The following is a 20097-nucleotide window of genomic DNA, read 5'->3' as shown; positions in this document are numbered from 1 at the left end:
CAGAGAGTATTGGGAGTGAGTATGATCAACATGCAATATGAATACAATGACAATGAGACCTCTTATTATGTACAATATAATAAAAATATGAAGAAAAATGTACAGCATTTAATAGTATTCCTTTTGTGTCCTTATTTTGTTTATAACTAATGCAGACTTAGTAGTTTCCTTCTTTCTGAGTCTTTGGGTTTACCCAGTTTGTAGTGCTGGGGAGATTCGGGACTTCATACGCTCTGGGGAACTGCATTAGTACTGAACTCTACTCTTGGTCCCCCACTTATGCAATGAATTGCTACCAGGTTCATACAGTTCTCCCTCAGCTTCCCATATAGCCAGGACTAGCAATGTGTAGAGTTTCAATTTTGGCTTTTATTTCTAGTTTAATATACTAAATGAGGCTGTTGAGTAGAGATTCTTTTCTTTTATATTAAAAGCACTTATAGCTATATATGTATCGGCACTGCTTATGGCATACCTCATAAATTAGTGTTACCATTTTGTTCTTACTCATCTCTATTGTCTAACTTCCTTTGTGATTTTTTCCTTGAATCATTATGCAACTCTGCAGTTGAATTTTCACATACATGTGATCTTTTAAAATTTTTCTTTCACAAATTATTTCTAATTCGTGGTTTTCACAGATCATATTTTGAATAATTAATCCTTTACAGTCATAAATCATGTCTTGCTCTGCAACCTAACCTATTGTCTAATATGCAGTGTTCCGTGTACACATGAAAAGGATGTGGAGTGTAGGTAGTGTCGGGTGGGGTGGGTATTCTATAGATGACTGCAGGAATGGCTTATTTGTTCAGAACTTTTACATTTCAATTCCTATACTTGTCCTTTATTAATTTCTGAAAATGAGATACTGCAATCTGTATTTTAATCCCTTGTGTGTGAATTGGGGACTAAATTCAGAGCCACCTGCATTCTAAGCATGTGTACTTCAGTGTAGCTACAAGCCAGCTCAATTGTTATGGTTAACTTGCCCAGTTATACTTTTCTTTTTGTTGTTGTTTTCTGAGACAGGGTTTCTCTGTGTAGCTCTGCTGTCCTAGAACCTGTTCTATAGATCAGGCTGGCCTCGAACTCACAGAGATCCACCTGCCTCTGCCTCCAGTGTGGTAGAATTAAAGGCATGCACCACCACTGACCAATTTTAATTTTATTTTTCTTTATGTGTATCAGTATGAGTATATAACACATAGGTGTGGGTGTCCTCAGAGGCCAGAGGAGGGTGTTATACCTCCTGGGGCTGAAGTTACAAGTGCTGAGTCATGTCTCCAGCCCCATGTCTATGTAAAATCCATTTGCATCTTGAGCTGCCATGTGGGTGCTGAAACTCAAAGCCAGCTTCTCTAGAAATGCTGCCAGTGAACTAATAGCTGAGTCATCTCTCCTGTCTTCACTTGTACTTTGTAATCCAAAGTGTGCCTCCCCTAAATAGCATACAGTTGGATTTTATTTCGTTACTTAATATCACAATTTCTGCATTTTGGTTGGATTTTTAACTTAAATCCAAATTTAATATATTATTGATATGGTAATATACCCACATCATTTCTACCCTCCATTTCCCACAACTCCTATGTCCCCTCCCACACGCTCTAAAATTATTAACCTCTTCAGTAATTATTATTGTCACACACATGTATATGTTTAGGGATGACCATTTGGAACTGGATAACCTATCAGGGGAATTAATACCTGATTTTCCCTCTCAGCACCCATTGATAGCCTGCAGCTCTTCATCTAGGGTTGGGGCCTTGTGAGATTTCCTCCACCAATACCATCATGCTAACTGATATTGTCATTGTATGGGTCTTGTTGAGGCAACTGTACTGTTGATATTCCATGAGCATAGTGTCCCTGTCAAATATAGAAGCTATTATCTTATAGCAGACACCCTGTCTTAAAATCTTTCTGCCCCTTTTTCTGTAATGCTCCTTTAGCCTTACATGTAGTATTTGTATTGTGGGAATGAACACCCATGGTTGGTTGTTTTGGCATTTTGATCATTTGTGGGTTTCTGTGATGGCCTCCATCTGCTGCAAAAAGCAGCTTTTTGATGAGGGGTGAGAGTGTTAGTATTCAGGCATCTATATAGGCTTGCCCTTGGGGTTCTGACAGGATATGTCCTCAGCTGTAGACACTAAGAGCACCACCTGTGCATATTCACTATATTCCCTTTTAAATGGGCCCTGCCTACCTCCCATCCCCCCACTCTTTCTGTCTGTCTCTCTCTTTACCACCAATCATCCCCAGGAACCAGTCTCTGTCCTCCCCCCCACCTCTTCTTCTGCCCCTTCTCTCTCCTTTTCCAGTAAACCTCCTATGTGAGTTCTGTTGTATGGCCTGACTTCTCTTCGTGGCATTTACAAAATTACAACACAGAGCCACACTTATCTGTGGGTATAAGGATAAGTATTAAAATTAGCTTTCTAGAAATGTTATTTGTAGCTTGCCTTTAGAAACCAAATTTTCACTCAATCTGTAACCAAGTTAATAATATACTTTGAGATCATATAGAACTCCATACTCATTCTGCTTATACACTATGTACTCAGCCTGATTAGAATTACTTGAACTTAAGAAAAACAGTGTAATCACTATTAATATGTTTTAGACTCCTCAATGTAATTTTGTGAGCCATTAATGCCCCTGACTCAGAACAATGTGTGTTTGTGTAAGATGTGATGGCTAGGACGACGATCATTTGCTGGAAATCACAAGGTATTGAAAGCAAAACCACCTTAACCCCCCAGATGTGAGTAATATTCGACAATATTTGTTATAGCTTCTTGTGTTGTTCTGAGTCAACTGGGATAGCACAACAATTTCCTCCCTTGTGAGACTCAATAATACAGAGGGCAACTTTTGTTTAAGAGATCTGATCAAGGGAGATCAGAACTCTTTGGAACAAGTCAGGCCCACTTTGGGTAAAAGATGCCAAGAGTTAGTTTCTCTTCTTTCATTTTAGGTGGCACCGCCTGTGACAGGTATTTGGAATGCAGTTAGAGATTATACTGCATTCCATGTCCTCACCAGCCACAGTTGGCTGGCTAGGATTATAGTACTAGGCATTAATTTTCTTCTATTTAGTGGGCCTTAAGTTCAATTAGGTGGCTGTTGGATATCCACACGATAAAAGTGCCACTATTTCACCCATGGGCATATCTTGCTGTGTTAGTCCTCCTTGTGATTCATAGGATTTATAGCAGTGTAGGAGTACTGATTGTTTTTCTCCCTTGGCAGTTTGCATAGCACCTTCTGATTCTATGAGAGCTAGTCCTCAGGGAGAAGGCTTCCAGGTTATTTGCAGTTCAACTCCTTCAAGGCTTGTGTCTAAACCACAGGTGGTGTTATATTAGTCAGGGTTCTCCAGAGCAGTGGTTATCAACCTGTGGGTTGTGACCCCTCTAGAGGTTGATGACCCTTTACAGGGGTCACTGAAGACCATCAGAAATCATAGATATTTACATCATCATTCCTAACAGTAGCAAAATTACAGTTATGAAATAACAACAGAAACAAATTTTTGTTTTTCAATACAGGGTTTCTGTGTAGCCTTGGCTGTCCTGGAACTTGCTCTGTAGACCATGCTGGCCTTGAACTCACAGAGATCAGCCTGCCTCTGCCTCCTGAGTGCTAACAAAAGTAATTTTATGTTTGTGAGTCACCACAACATGAGGAACTGTATTAAAGGGTCAGCATTGGGAAGGTTAATAACCACTGCTCTAAGGGAATATAGCCTCCAGAAAAATTATACATGTACACATCAATGTATATAAGATTTATTAGAATGGCTTACAGACTGTGGTCAAGCTATTCCAGCAATGGCTGTCTACAAAAGAAGGTCCAAGAATCTAGTAGTTGTTCAGCCCATGAGCTGGATGTCTCAGCTGGTCTTCAATATACACCAGAATCCAGAAAAAGTAGGTTCTAATGCCAGTGAAGGGACAGACTTGCTAGCAAGGCCAGAGCAAGCAGGCAAAGAGAGTTTCCTTTTCCTGTGTCCTTTTTTTTTTCTCTTTATTTTTCTCTGTGCAACAGCCCTGGCTGTTCTGTAACTCACTCTGTAGATCAGGCTGGCCTCAAACTCACAGAGATCTGCCTGGCTCTATCTCCTGAGTGCTGGGATTAAAGGCATAAGCCATCACTGCCTGGCTCCTGTGTCCTTTATATAAACTGCCCGTAGAAGGGGTGGTCCAGATTCAAGGTCTATCTTCCCACCTCCAATGGTACAGATTACAAGTGGGTTTTCCATTTCAAATGATTTAATTAAGAAAAAAAGCCCTCACAGGTGTGTCTAGCCATTTGGGTTTTAGTTAATTCCAGATGGAGTCAGGTTGACAACCAAAACCACCCATCATAGTCATCTTCCTCAAAAGAGTCTTAACTTCAAGTTCTGGGAGACAACGAACAGCAATAGCACTAGCCTATATTGTTTTGGGAGTCTCTTTAACTCCCCTGTCCAACAACCTGAAAGGAGGCTTCTAATGTCTAGCACTGTTGATTTTGTTAAAGATTGTCTATGAATTGGGTAAACACATACTTATGTATTACATATAGCATATATGCATTTTTGAAGATTTATTATTTATTTTGTATACAGTGTTCTGTCTACATGTATGCCTACAGGAAGTTCTCATTACAGATGGTTGTGAGACATCATGTGATTGCTGGGAATTGAACTCAGGGCCTCTGGAAGAGGAGCCAGTGCTCTTAACCACCGATTCATCTCTCCAGACCTAGTATTATATGTATTTCAAAGTAAACTTCAAATATTGTTTCCCTATCATTTTTAAGTGAAAATTTTGTTTTTGTTTCTCTAGAGTTTATACACACCTGAAATTATCTCTACTTATTTCAGATATATACTAACTTCATTCCAGATATTTCATTCCTATATATCTCCACTTATTCCTTTTTTGTTTGTGGTATTTTTGTCATACATATTACATCTATATAAAGCCAACACTACAATTTCAAATATTATTAATGTGTAATACTACATTTTAAAATTCATTTATTTATAACTGACTTATTGATTTATTTAATGTGTATGGGTGTTATGTATGCCTGTTACATAAATGGTACCCACAGATACCAGAAGAGAGAGGGCATTAGATCCTATGAAATTGGAGTTACAAATGGTTGTGAGACACTGTGTGGCTACTGGAAATCAAACGTGGGTCCTCTGGAAGAGTAGTCAGTGCTCTTAACTGCTGAGCCATCTCTCTAGCTCCATAATCTTACAGTTTTTAAAAAGGGTGAGAGAATGGAAGCAAAGCATGTAGTTACAGCTGCTGTATTATCTTAATTTGTTTTGGTCCCCTGCATTTCTCCTTGTTGGTATCCTACAGTGTCATTTTCTTATTGCAAGCATTCCTTTGTCCTGCCCACTTTCCTTTGGCTGAAACTTTCTACATGTGATAAGCTCAACAACATAGTTATGTATATACATGTATGCAACAGCTTTTAAAACAAGAGAGAAGAACATATGCAATTATATTGCTTTCAAATTGGCAGAAAGTGTGAATATGTTGGTATTTCCTACTTTCTGTGTCGAGGTGAATGACAATTTGTTGTTACTTTTTATTTTGGGCTTTTGAGAAAAGGTCTGCCTTGAAACTTGATATGAAGCCAAGGGTGATCTTGAACTCCTGCCTCAACCTTTCAAGAGCAGTGGTTATAGGCATGTGCCTTGCTTTCAACCCATGCAACTTTTGTATTTTTTCTAAGGTAGATTTGCTAGCAATCAATTCTTTCAGTCTTCTTTTATCTTGAAGTATTTTTATTCTATCAAATAACTGACTACTCTTCCAGAGGACCCACGTTTGATTTCCAGTAGCCACATAGTGTCTCACAACCATTTGTAACTCCAATTTCATAGGATCTAATGCTCTCTCTCTTCTGGTATCTGTGGGTACCATTTATGTAACAGGCATACATAACACCCATACACATTAAATAAATCAATAAGTCAGTTATAAATAAATGAATTTTAAAATGTAGTATTACACATTAACAAAATTTGAAATAGTTTTGATAGATATAAAAATTTATAGTTCACAATGCTTTCTTTTAGCATACCGAATGGTGTCCTTAGTCTCCAGAGTTTCTGATATGAAGTCAACTTTGTGGTTCCACTGTATATGCTGAACTGTTTTGTTCTTGCTGTACTTAAGCACTTCTTGCCATTCTCCTGTTAATTATATTTCAGATGCTGTTCTCCATGTTCATGGACATATAAAATGTATTTTTCATCAAATTTGGTTAATTCATTTTTTTCTTGTGTTTTTCAAGACAAGGTTTGTCTGTGTAGCCCTGGCTATCCTGGAACTCATTACGTAGATCAGGCTGGCTTTGAACTCACAGAGATCTGCCTGCCTCTGCCTCACAAGTGCTGGGATTATAGGTGTGTGCCTCCATCGCCCAGCTTGAAATTCATCCATTTTACTTCTCTGTTCTGTTTTCTTTCTCCTCGTCTGGTAGGACCATTATGTGTACACTGATGGTGTGACTTACTTCTCAAGGTCTCTCTGTTCATACAATCTTAACTGCTTCGTTTTCAAATTTGTTGTTTCTTCTTCTTGGCAGCTCACATCTACTGCGGGTCTTCTCTAGTAAATGTGTCGTTTCATTTATCACACTTTTCAAGTCCAAAATACCTATTTGGTTCTTTTCACTAGTTCCTTTTTATTGACATTGTATATTTGATGAGTATTTTAGCCAATTTTATCATTGCTCTAAGCAAATATCTGATTGCTTCTCTTCCTTTTGGCTAAGATAAAACATAGCAACCATCTGACAGAAACCATTTAGAAAAAGAACACTATTTATTTTGCTTATGATTCCAGAGGTTTACATGATAAGGAGAGGACTGGTAAAACAGCTCATATGATGACAGACAAAGTCGGGACAGAATAGAAACACAAAGACATCCCTGTCTAATGAACGGTTTACTTCCTCTTAACCAGGCTCAACTGCTACAGCTCTACCATGTCCAGGCAGAATCCTCATATTTGGAATCCATCTTTATAATAAAGCACATGAAGGTCAAAGCCTTCATGATCTAAAAGTCTCTGCTCATGTCCTCAGATATACTTAGAGGTATGCTTTACTAATTGCCCAGTTTTATCAGGGTAACAATCAAGATAAATAATTACAATAAGGTAAGTTGTTAGGGTTTAGACATGGGGCTTTGTGTTTACTAAGCAAGCACACCACTACACAACTATACCCCCAGCTCTTCATTTAGTTCTTTGAAAATATTTTCACTACTTTTAAGTGTTTAGTCTCCTTTAAAAGCCTGAATTATTTATTGTTTACCACATACTTGTGTTTCTAAGCATGGCTTTGGGAGATCTGTAGATTGATCAGGGATGATCAACATTATCAGTCAGTTGTTGTCCTGTTTAGTTAGTGAAGTCTATTTCCACACATAATGCAGCATTTGATTTGTGCTGAAAGATTTCTTCTTTGTTTTTACCCTAACTTGACTATCTGTCATGTGTGGTAAGCAAAAGCTACTAATTGGTTAAAGGATATGATCAAGTCTTCTCAGTTAGTTAGATTTTGGGGGAGTTTTGAGACAGTGTTTCTCTGAGTAACAGCTCTGACTGTCCTGGAATTTGCATTTTGGACAAGGCTAGCCTCAAACTCAGAGAGATCCACCTAGCTCTGGCTCCCAAGTGCTGAGATTAAAGGCATGTGCCACCATGCCTGGCTAGATTTTTACCTTTTGCCACTGAATACATTTCAGGAGCAAAATTTCTATCAGGGTTTAAGGAGGTTACACACTTCAGCCCCACATTCAGCAAGGGACAAGTAGCTTGCAGCTATCTCTCAAGTCACATCTAAAAATGCATGGCCTTGAAGAGTTACATTTGATTTTAGTTTCAAATTTAGCTTCTCAGGAGTTATTCTCAGGCTCTGTTTGGTCAGAGGTGGTATTTCAGGCCTTTGTGCCAGAGAAACAGGTATTGTTCATTGATGAATCTGAGTGTAGGACTTGTGTCTGAGTGTGTGTATGGATCTTTAATGACTTCAAGTTTGTCGTATGTCATTTCCTGATTTAGCTTATACTCATATGTTCTAGTTCTCAAGTCGACTGTGGTTCCAAGAAGACAAGAAGAGGCTAATTCTTTCCATGGTTCTACCAATAACCCTCCTGTATCTTCTGTCAATTTTCTATGTCAGTTAGCTACCAGCCCCTAACTGCCCTTTAGTAAGATCCCTACTGCTTTCTACATACTTGTAGGCACAAAGTTCTCCATATCTTGTAAACACCATCAGTTCCTACCACCACCCCTTTCTTAGGGTTACTACTGCTGTGATGAAACACTGGACCAAAGCAAGTTGGGGAGGGAAGGGTTTGTTTGGCTTATATTTCCACATGTTCATCACTGAAGGAAGTCAGGACAGGAACTCAAACAGGACAAGAACCTGAGGGCAGGAGCTAATGCAGAGGCCATGGAGGGTGCTGCTATTGGCTTGCTTCCCCTGGCTTGCTCAGCCTGCTTTCTTATAGAATCTAGGACCAGCAGCCCAGAGATGGCACCAACCACAATGGACTGGGCCCTCCCCTATCAATCACTAATTAAGAAAATGCCTTACAGCTAGATCTTATGGAGGTGTCTTTCTCAATTGATGTTCCTTCTTTTCAGTTAACTCTAGCCTGTGGCAAGTTGACACAAAACTAGTCAGCACCCACCCCACCCCCACATTCCCACTCCCCTTTATGGCTTGCCCTGCCCCAGCAAAGATCTTCTGTTTTCATAGATCTAGAGGTGGTTTTCCTAGTATGTTATGTACTACTTCTACTCTGCAGATGGGCACTGAAGATAAGGATACAATGGTGTTGGCAGCCTTGTCTTTACAGTTTACCCCTCCCACTGCGAGAAACTCCTTCCAACATACGCACTGCTAGGAAACAATTAGAGTCTCAATTATCAACAATTGGCTTTCCTTGGATTAGAGAAGAGGTTCTCAAGTTGTGGGTCTTGAACCCTTCACAGGGGTCGAATATCAGATAGCGTGCACATCACATATTTATATTTCAATTCATAATAGTAGCAAGGTCACAGTTATGAATTAGCAAGGAAGTAATTTTATGGTTGGGGGTCACCACAACATGAGAAACTATACTAAAGGGTTGCAGCATTAGAAAGGTTGAGAACCATCAGAGTAGAGCTTCTGCCCTGTTATGAGTGGGGTTGGGGGGGTCAATAATCCTCTTGGCCACACTTACCTGGACACAGGGATGGGATTGATGACAAATGGCAGCCTTCCCTTTCCAGGGTAAAATAACAGCCCAAGAATAGGAGCTGGGAGAAGGAATCCCTGTCTTCTCGGCTATTCCTGCTTGAAATAGACCCACTTTAATAGAGGTAAGGGGAAGGAAGTGATCTTGACTCAAAATTATAGACTATTGATGCCTTGAGAAGATTTAGACTTTCTTTCTTGTTGAAAGCTACATGTCTACTTCCATCACAAAGACTATTGTCTATAGAGAATTCTGTTCCACTTCCTTTGCCTTCACTATTGTTCAGATTTACATATTTTAATTTTACAAAGTAAAACAAGAATCACTTAACTTGTTTGAAAACTAAATATTTCCCATTATTAAGTTAATAGCATTTAAGTGGATTAGCTGAGCTTTCCATTGTATCTCAGAACAATAACCCAACCTCCCTGCATGTTACTACTCTCTACTTTCATGCATTTGATTATGTCATAAAAGTCTCTTCTCCCACATCTAGAAACATCAATGTATATAAATATAATTCATATTATCAGTAATGGATTCATTGTCTCTATTTCATGCTCATCTATCCTGTTATATAGCATTTCATTAATAGCCAGATATTTTAATTGAACTGACACCAGCATCGATTTTAAAATTCACATGTTTTAAGAAAATATTGAAAATGCTAGTTTAAACAGTAAGCAACACTGGGCCCAATTATAGCCACACTGTCTTAAGAGAGTTCCTTGCACTGCTGTATGCTTCAATCAACACAGCTTCCACTGGGCAAAGCCACAACCTGAAAAGTAGCAGCAGCAGGAATATCATTTCTAAAGTACTGTTTGTAGGTTTCACCAATAGGACCAAGGTCGTTTATGTCAGCTAGTCAGTCACCTGAACCACATTAGTGAGGTCACAGTCAGAAGCTTTCACATTATTCCTCATATCCATAAGAGTTTACTTGATTTCTTTTATTATCCTTCTTCTATCCCACCTGGCAGAAGCAGTTCACCTCAAGAGCCCATGTCTAGCTATCCCCAAGTACCACAGCTTGACTGTGGGAATAAGTGGTCCCCCAGCCTTCTATGGTGTTAATCACTTTTCTGACCAAGTAAAAAGCAACTAATCCTTTGCTTTCACAGGACCCTCTAGGAGAAGAAATCTCTATGCCAGCCACTAAAATCTTCTAGTAGATTCCATTATTTAAAAAATGTTCTAAATTTTTAGTATGTGTATATGCACATATGTGTGTACCATGGTGCCTGTGTGGAAGTCAGAGGGAGTCAGTTTGTTGGGGTAGCTCTTTCTTTCCACCATGTGGGTCTGGAGTTTAAACTGAGGTTATCAAGTTTGCTGTCAGATGCCTTTATCTGCTGAACCATCTTGCAGGTCCTGGTAGATTTCATGGAATAAATAGATTTCATGCATCTGTGGTATATCATTAGGACATACAGTGGAAACATCAAATGATTTTGTTTTCTAGTTTTCACTAGGTAAGTTGTAAAATTTCATATTTATTTATTTTACATGTTACATGTATACATGTTTTGCATGTATGTCTGTTTACCATGTACATGCCTACTGCCTATGAAAGTTAGAAGAGGATGTTGGATACCCTGAAACTGGAGTTACACATGATTACAGGCTATCATGTGAACGTTGGGCAACTTTAGATTTGGATAAACTTTTGCTAGATTATTTTTTCTAGGACAAAGAACTTTATGAACACATATTTTCACCACAATTTCTCCAGTATAACTATACACTATATTTCCATGGGAAGCATCTTTTAACTATAATTAGATGAAGTAATGGAGAAGTACAGACTCCTGGTATTCAAGAAGGCTATAGTTTGATGTTCATGCAGATTTTTCTTGATATTGGTAAGCAATGTCACATTCAATTTTACTCTTCATTTAATTTTTAAAAATTTTCAACCAGGTTCTATATTAATTGTTCTAAGTACATTTCTTACTTTTTAGTGTGTGTTTGTGAGCACACCTGCATGCACATATGTGTGTGGTCAGAGAACAGCTTACAGGAGTTAATTGTCATCTTCCACCATGTGGGTTCAGGGGTCAAGATCTATTTGTAAGACTTGATGACAAGGACTTTAATCCACTGAGCCATCTCGCTAGCCCAAAAGTGCATTAAAATATTTTATCCTCTTAAAAAACAGAAATGGGTAGTCATAAAAAATGGGGGTTTAACCCCTCTAAGCATTGTATCTTGCTATGTCATTACTGTCAGTTGCTGCTCTCTCAGCTTGTTTCCTCATTTATGAATCAATATGTCAGACCTGCTATTTGGTACTATTATTATAAGGATTACAAACATCACCACAAGAAAGTCACATGGCAGGAAACGGGATAGTATCTGTTTTTGATAATTTAATAAACTTTGGGGTATTGATTAATATAGGGCAATTTTTTCTTTCGATACTGTCTCTTAATTTTTTTTCTTTGAGTTTGGGGCAGTGTGCTATCATTTGCCATTGCTATTACTAGGGCTATCTGTAAAATTTACTGTGATAATTAATCTCAGTTGTCAACTTGATGAGCTCTAGAATCACCATGGAGGTGATATATACACACACACACACACACAATGATAATAAAAACGTAATTCAAACTAAGATCGTCCCAGTTTCAAAGTTCAATATTTTTTAAGTGATAGAAACTAAAATCTTACCTACCTGCTATAAAAAAATTACATTCAATGCATCAGCAAATAATTAGAAAGAATAGTAGGAAAGAAAATACCATTCCTTATTACAATAACATATCAAGTACTTAGGAATTAAATTGCAGATATCTCTAGAAAAATTAACCCTATGAATACATGAAGCGATCTGGTAAGTAGGAGAGGAAACCATGACCTTTGGACACTAAGACAACATTATAAAGATGTCAATGTTCCTAAATTAAACAATTCAATATCAAATTAAACTGTAAAAATATTTTGTAGAAATTAATTATATATTATATATTTTAAAAGCTAATGAATTGTAAAAATGGCACAATTCTGAAATAAGAAATTCAGAGTAATTTGACCTACCTAATATTAAAGAGAATTACAAACCCTTAATAACTAACCCATGTAATATTGATGAAGGATGAACTAGCCAATGGAACAAACAGAATGGACTGGTGTGTGTACATGCGTGTGTGTGTGTGTGTGTGTGTGTGTGTATGTGTACACTACATGTGCACATGTGTGTAGAAGAAGGAGGTTGAGTTAGGCTAGCAATCAGTGCAGAAAGAAATTATAATTTAATACATGGAAATGGGGATCTATCTAGCTTAGTATGTAGAGAAGAGAAAGTCCAGATTTATTCTCTGCAAACCTAAGATAAATGTCTACTATATTAAAAACCTTACCCAGAAAGTGTTATAGAAAAATATCTTTATGACCCAGGGATGAGGAGAATTTATTAAATACAATATCAAACTATGCACCAAGTTACTAGGTTTGGTAAGCCAAAATATGTGTTTCTTACTAAGGAGAAAAATATATTAATATCTGGACTTTATTTAGTAATCCATCAAAAAGGATAAATGGAAACTAGAGATAGACAGGTAAATAGTTTATGGGTAAAATATTTACAGTAAGATACTAATAGTAGACTAAAGATAGTGGTCATATTGATATATATTATTATTCTAACTTTTCTGTATATAGAAAATTATAATAATGAAAAGTTTAGAAAATGAACTAATTCCATTTGATAAAAATACTGAGCATAAAATTTGAACAAACTGTGTCTGACTGGAAAAGATATTTGAAACAAATACACATGCATGAGAAGACAAATATACAAAAGATTTCTGCTATGTATCTTACAAAGAACTTGTACAATCAGCAAGAAAAGGAAGTAATCTAATAGAGTTTGCAAAATAAATAGATGTGAACACTACAGAGAAGAAAGCTCAGTGGGTGCTAGAGAGATAGATGGCTCAGCAATTAAGAGCGTATGCTGTTCTTGCAGAGAACCCAGGTTCAGCTCCCAGCATCCATATCAGGTGGCTCACAACCATCAATAACTCTAGTTGCAGGGCTTCCATGGGCATCTTCACACATTTGGAACACATGCATGCACTCAGGCAAACACACATACACATAAAATATAAATAAATGCTAGTCCTTAGCTGTTCTTAAGCTCAGTATATAGACCAAGCTGGTCTTGAACTCAGAGATCCACGTGCCTCTGCCTCCAAAGTGCTGAGACTAAAGGTATGCACCACCACACCTGATCTATCAAAAAGGTTTTGTAAGGGGCCGGAGTGATGACTCAGCAGTTAAGAGCACTGGCTGCTCTTCTAGAGGACTTGATTTCATTTCCTAGCACCCACATGGCTGCTCACAACCCTCTGCCACTCCAATTTCAGGAGATCCAATGCCTTCTTCAGGACTCCAAAGGTATCAGACATGCATGTGGCTCATAGATATCCACCTGCAGTCAAAATACCCATAGACATAGAATTAATTAATGTAAAGAATTAAAGTTAAAAGAAACTTCAGGTTGTTAATAGGCACAGAAAAGCAGGCGTGTTGTGTGGTTTAAGAGTTAAGAGCAACTGCTTTGCACGTACACTTTAGCACCAAAAGAACAACAAAAGCAAGCTGGGCCATGGTGCAGGCCTTTGATCCCAGCACTTGGGAGGCAGAGGCAGAGGCAGATGGATCTCTGTGAGTTTGAGATCAGCCTGGTCTACAGAGCTAGTTCTAGGATAGGCTCCAAAGACACAGAGAAAACCTTTTTCGAAACAAAAAAAAAAAAAAAAGAACATAAACAAAATCGTTATCTTCATCAGTAATTAAAGAAAAACAAATGAAATCTACTGCATTTTGATTGTATGCCAATTATTATTGGAAATATGAAGAAAAAGAAAAACCTAAGTGTTATTATAAGTATGTATATATGTAGATCAGTACAGCTATAATATATAGCAATTTGGCAACATTTACTGAAAAAATGTATTGGCATATTTTATAGCTGTGGTTCTTAGCCTGTGGGTTGTGATCCCTTTGGCAAACCTCTATCTCAAAAAATATTTACATTACAATTCATAATAGTAGCAAAATTACAGTTTTGAAGTAGCAATGAAATAATTTTATGGTTGGAGGTCACCACAACCTGAGGAACTGTATTAAAGGGTTGCAGCTTTAGGATGGTTTCTAACCACTATTTTATAGGATCCAGAAATTCTATTCCTAGGTATTTACTCCAGACAAAGGCCCACTAAAATAAACATCTCATGAAAATATTTTCTTGGAGCTGTACAGATAGCTCAGTGGTTTGATTCTCAGCACCCACATAGCAGCTCACAACCATCTATAACTCTATTTCTAGGGGATCTGACACCTTCTTCTGACCTCTGTGGGTACTATATGCACATGGTGCACAGACATACATGCAACCAAATGCCTATACACATAAAATCAATAAATAGAAGTACTTTTTAGAAGTACTTTTGCACTCACTGAGTGAACTGGAAAGATGCATCATCCATCAATTAGTCAGTAAAATACTATGAAAATGGTATTGCTATTTACCCATATAAAATGTGGATAGATTTAAAAAAAAAAACAGTGAGTGGATATAGGCATGATGATCTATGCCGGTAGTCCAATCTACTAGAGAGGATGGCTTGAACACAGGAGTTCAGAAAAACTTAGTAACATAGCAAGAGTCCATTGGGCCTGGCTAGTTTTATGTCAACTTGACACAAGTCATCAGAGGAAGGAGCCTCTGTCAAAAATGCCTCCATGACATCCAGGAGTAAGGCATTTTCAAAATTAGTAATCAATGGGGAAGGGCCTAGCCAATTGTGGGAGATTCCATCCCTGGGCTGGTGGTCCTGGGTTCTATAAGAAAGCAGATTGAACAAACCAGGGGAAGCAAGTCAGTAAACAGCACCCCTCCATGGCCTCTGCATCAGCTCCTGCCCTTAGGCTCTTGCCCTGTTTGAGTTCATGTCCTGACTTCTTTCAGTGATGGACTACAATGTGGAAGTGTAAGCCAAGTAAACCCTTTCCTCCATAACTTGCTTTGGTCACATGGTTTCATAACAGCTACAGAAACCCTAACTAAGGAACCATTTTAATAAAATAAGATAAAGTAAATTAAGATTCAAAGAAAGAAAGAAAAAGTAGGTAAGAAACAAAATTATATGTAAAGTAACCTAAAGCCAGAAAGGGAAACGCAACATTTTTTCTCTAATATCCTATCCTACTTGGTAATTTTTATATAAGTATATTTAGGTGGAAGTGAATGGGCATATGGTTACTGTACTAGAAATGGGTACTTGAAGGGAGAAACAAAGGCTCTAAGCAGAAGAGGATAGTAGATCACTTATGAGATAAAAATGGAAGGGGGGATATGGGGAGGGTTAACTAGGGAGGAGGAAGAGATGCAAGAGAGGAGGAGTGAGGGAGAGGATCAACCAAAACAAAGGATTTGTTAAAAAGAAGGAATCTTGATAATAGGTGAGCTAGTCAAAAATTAAACAATGAATAGGACTGTTGGCAACAAAAACTAAAGTAAAATCAAACAAATCAGGGCTGGAGAGATGATTAAGTGATTAGGAGCACTGGCTGCTTTTCCAGAGGAGCTGGGGTTTGATTCTCAGCACCCACATAGTGGCTCACAAGTATCCATCACTCCTATTCCAGGGGATGCAAAAGCATCTTCTAGCCTCTGGGAGCACTGCATACCAGCAGCAGGCAAACACTTGTCCACATAAAATGAAAATAAATGAATATTGAAAATTAAATAAAAAACCAAGTCATGCATGCACTAATGATGACATGGGATCATAAACTGAGACTATCCATATAACATTCATTCCTAATGTTTCTGAAAGCTAAGTCAAGCATAAAACAAAAACCTTTTCACCTTGAAATCACTCAAAAGATGTCGAAAAGTAAAATAAGAGAGAAAGCCTGTCATATAGCTTACCGGAGTACACAGCACATGAGCAGCAGGTGGGTAGGAACATTAGCTGGATTGAGCATACTGGGAGTGTCTGACTTCATACAGGCCAGGAAAGCCCGCATCCTCCTGTTCTTGTCCTCAACTGCTTTGCCCAACCAGAGCTTCTTGAGGTTTGGGCAAGTCCATTCCCGAAATGTGAGTGCAGATACCAGCTCAGGGGTCTGAGGTGATTTCCCTTTATAGGCAGACCATTCTTTAAGGATCACAGAAGGAACTGAAAAACAGAAAGTAAGGAAAATAGGCTCTAGAGAATATGGACATTACCATAGCTGGCTACAACTGATAGGATCTATTGCACTTCAGTATCTCTGAATTTTCATCACTAATTGTTATTGTTAGCACTAGTAAACAATAGGATCCATATACATTTATTAGACAGTTGATATACATACTATCTAATCTGTACCTAATTATCATATTAATTCTTATAAAAATTCAGAAAAGGAACAGTCATGACAACAGTTTTTTTTGGTTTTTTTGTTTGTTTGTTTTTCTTTTGTTTTTCTATTTTTTTGTAAAATATAGTGCTTACTTTGCAGAAAGTCAATATCCCATGCCACATAGTTTTTGAGACACTTTAAAAATCATTTTTAAGTAGATTACTAGACTAGACAAAGAAAGATATCCAAGGATGAATGACTTGAATACTTTGTTGGATATTCCCAAAGTTTTTAATTTCTCAAACAAAATCCCTCAAATCTTAGTAACTCTGGAGGTTTAGCAGATGTTGGGGGCTAGCCTGGTCAACAGATGCTGTCTCCAAAACCCAAAACTCCAAGTCCTTCAGATCCAACATCAATTAGATTTATAAGGGTGAAAGAAAACGCAGCAGAAAATCATGGCTTCTAATGCATCTCAGATTCCCACTCTAATGATCTCTGTTATTTGAGATGTAGCATCCACTCAATCACTCAATTGAGTTACTTCCTCTTGGTTTCCACACTTTTGAAAGATTTATTTATCACGAATTTTTGTCTATTCAATGCTTTCTCTGATTGATATAACTATATATATATAACTATATATAACCATTGATATAACTATAACCATATATTGATATATGGTTTATTTAGCCATTCAATGTATGTACGCACACACACACACACACACACATTGTTGAATTCTACTGATATTTTTGTTTCTTTGTTTTTCTATGACAGCATCCTGCTATGTAGCCAAGACTTGCCTTGAACTCTCTATATACATGATATAGGCTAATATTTTAAGATTTTTTCATATCTATATTGTCTTAAGCTATTTCGGTTGCTATGAAAAAAGCACCACAAGCAGTGGTTGTAGTGTACACCTTTAATCCCAGCTCATGGAAGCAGAGATAGGTGAATTTCTAAGAGTTCAAATCCATTATGGTCTTGAGTTCCAGGCCAGCCAAAGCTACACAGTGAGACCTGTCTCAAAAAGTCATACAGTAGAGTAGATGGCTTATAAACAGCACTATCTATTCCACAAAGTTCTAGAAGCAGGAAAAGTCTTAGACCCAAGTGCAGAGAGATGCATCTGGTGAGAGCCTTCTTTCTACTTTACAGACAGCTCTCTTACTATATTTCCACATGACGGAAAGAAAAGGAAGCTATCTAGAGTTCTTTTAACAGTCATAGTCCTATTTGTGACTGTTGTCTTAAAGTTAACACACTTAATGGTTAGGATTTCGACATATGAATGTGGTAGGTATGTGAAAACAAACATCACATACTGACTGTTCCAGAATGTACTCATAATAATGTAATTATTATATATTAGAGAGTAAGTCTATCATTTTAGTTTTGCTACGGTTTGTTTTGTTTGTCTTTGTTCTGCTTTATGGTTATTCCCTTCCTATGAATTACCTGGATTAATTTTAGAATCCTATTTTGATTTACCTGTAATAGTGGTTATTTCTCTGTGTCTTTTTTTTTTTTTTTTTGATTGTTTTGAGACAGGGTCTTACAATGTAGACCAGACTGGCCTTGAACTCAGCGATCCACCCATCTCTGCCTCCAAAGTGCTGGCATTAAAAGTGTGTGCTATCATTCATGGCTATCTTTGTACATCTTTTTTTGGACAGGTGCTAGAAGTTAAACCTACAGGTGGCTGGAGAGATGACTCAGTAGTTAAGGGCACTCACTGCTCTTCCAGAGGTCCTGAGATCGATTCCCAGCAACCACATAGTGGCTCACAACCAGAGGTAAAGAACCATCTATAAAGAGATCTGGTGCCCTCTTCTGGCGTGCCAGCATACATACAGGCAGAACATAGTATACATAATAAATGAATGATTAAACAAATATATAAATAATCTAAAACCAACTTGAACCTACAACTTTGGGCATACTAGGCACATGGTCAACCATGGAGCTATATCTACAGCCACTTTATCTATGTAATTTAATATCAATCATATACATTAAAAAGATATACAAAGAGAAAACAGAGATGTAGCTCTGGATAGATGCTTGGCATCTATGAGGCTGTGGGTTGACTCTTTAGCACTAAAACTAAATAAGGAAATAAATAAATCACACTAGTAGATATTGATACTTTACTAGTTCAAATGAAGAAAAAAGCTGGTTTATCCCCCACTACTTATAATAGTCTAAAATATATTCTCTTTAAATATTTTATTTACACATTTAGTGTGTGTTTGCGGTGGTTAGACTCATGCCCCAGCCTGCACATGAAAGTGTTTCTCTCATTCCACTGTGTGGGCTCTGGGAACCAAACTCAGGTTGTCATTGGCAGCAGTACTTTAGCTTCTGAGCCATAACCCTGTCCCTAAATAGCTCGTGTGCCTATACTGAAGCAGTGTTATCATCTTTGTTCCAGTGAAACACAATTTAGAAACACCAAGGATATTTTGTTACTTTGACTTTCTTCTTTTCTGATGTTTCAAGACTACATTCTTTTAGCATTCTGCTTGTGTGTGTGGGGAACTTAACCTAGTTCTCCTTCACTACTAAAGGATCTTATTTGATAAATAATTGTGTATTGCCGTGGTGGTTTGAATGAGAATGGCCTCCAGAGGCTCATATATTGAATGCTTGGTCCCCAGTTAGTAGAACCTTTTGGGAAAGACTAGGAGGTGTGGCTTTATTAGAGAAGGTGTGTCACCGGGAGTGGGCACTGAGGTTTCAAAAGACTCTTGCCATTCCCAGTGGGCCCTCTCTCTGCCTCATGTTTGTGGAAAAGACATAACTTTTAGTCGTTTCTGCTACCATGCCTTTGTTCAACCATCACCATCGTAAACTCTAACTCTTTGAAATCATAAACCCAGTTAAACCATTTGTTTTATAAGTTACCTTGGTCATGGTGTTTTACCACAGTAATAGAAAAGTAACTAGCATAGTTGGTTAATCTTTTCTTTCAATACTAAAAATGTTTTAATATTTAATTCTGATTCCTAAGGCTTCTGATCAGAGATCACCTGTTATAATTATTTTTCCCTTAAAAGTAAACATATAAATGAATTGGCTCTTTAATGGATTTTTTGTACATATGCCATTCCAATCTTCTGATGATACAAATATTAGATCTTTTTTTGGTAGTCTTACAGGGTCATTAATTTTTCAGAATATTTTCTGTTATTCTAACTGCATAATTTGTATTTTTCTATCTTCAAGTTACCTGACTGTCCTTACTGTTGTGTCTACTCCACCATTTAATCTACTCTTGAGCATTTTTGTTTTGTTGTTTGTTCATTCATGGAGAGAGGTTCTCACGTAGCTCAGGATGGCGTCAAATTTACTAGGTAGCCTAGATGATGATCCTGAATTCCTGATTCTTCTGCTACCAAGAGTCCTAGGATGAAAGGTGCATACAACCATAACTGACAAGGCTTTTATTTTGGTTA

The 20097-nt window shown here is 37.6% G+C and overlaps 1 protein-coding gene across 1 annotated transcript in view; it reads right to left on the bottom strand.

Moving 5' to 3' along the window:
- The window catches only part of Fam120c (family with sequence similarity 120C), a 60760-nt gene that overhangs the window by 33989 nt on the left and 6674 nt on the right, over positions 1–20097 (bottom strand). The window contains exon 7 of the mRNA XM_051178671.1: positions 16218–16467. Coding sequence (XP_051034628.1) covers positions 16218–16467 — 250 coding nt within the window. The remainder of the gene's footprint in view (positions 1–16217; positions 16468–20097) is intronic.

Source organism: Phodopus roborovskii, unplaced genomic scaffold (genome assembly GCF_943737965.1).
Source record: "Phodopus roborovskii unplaced genomic scaffold, PHOROB, whole genome shotgun sequence".
Taxonomy (NCBI): domain Eukaryota; kingdom Metazoa; phylum Chordata; class Mammalia; order Rodentia; family Cricetidae; genus Phodopus; species Phodopus roborovskii.
The sequence above is the reverse complement of the archived record's forward strand: the minus strand, read 5'-3'. Positions and strand labels throughout refer to the sequence as shown.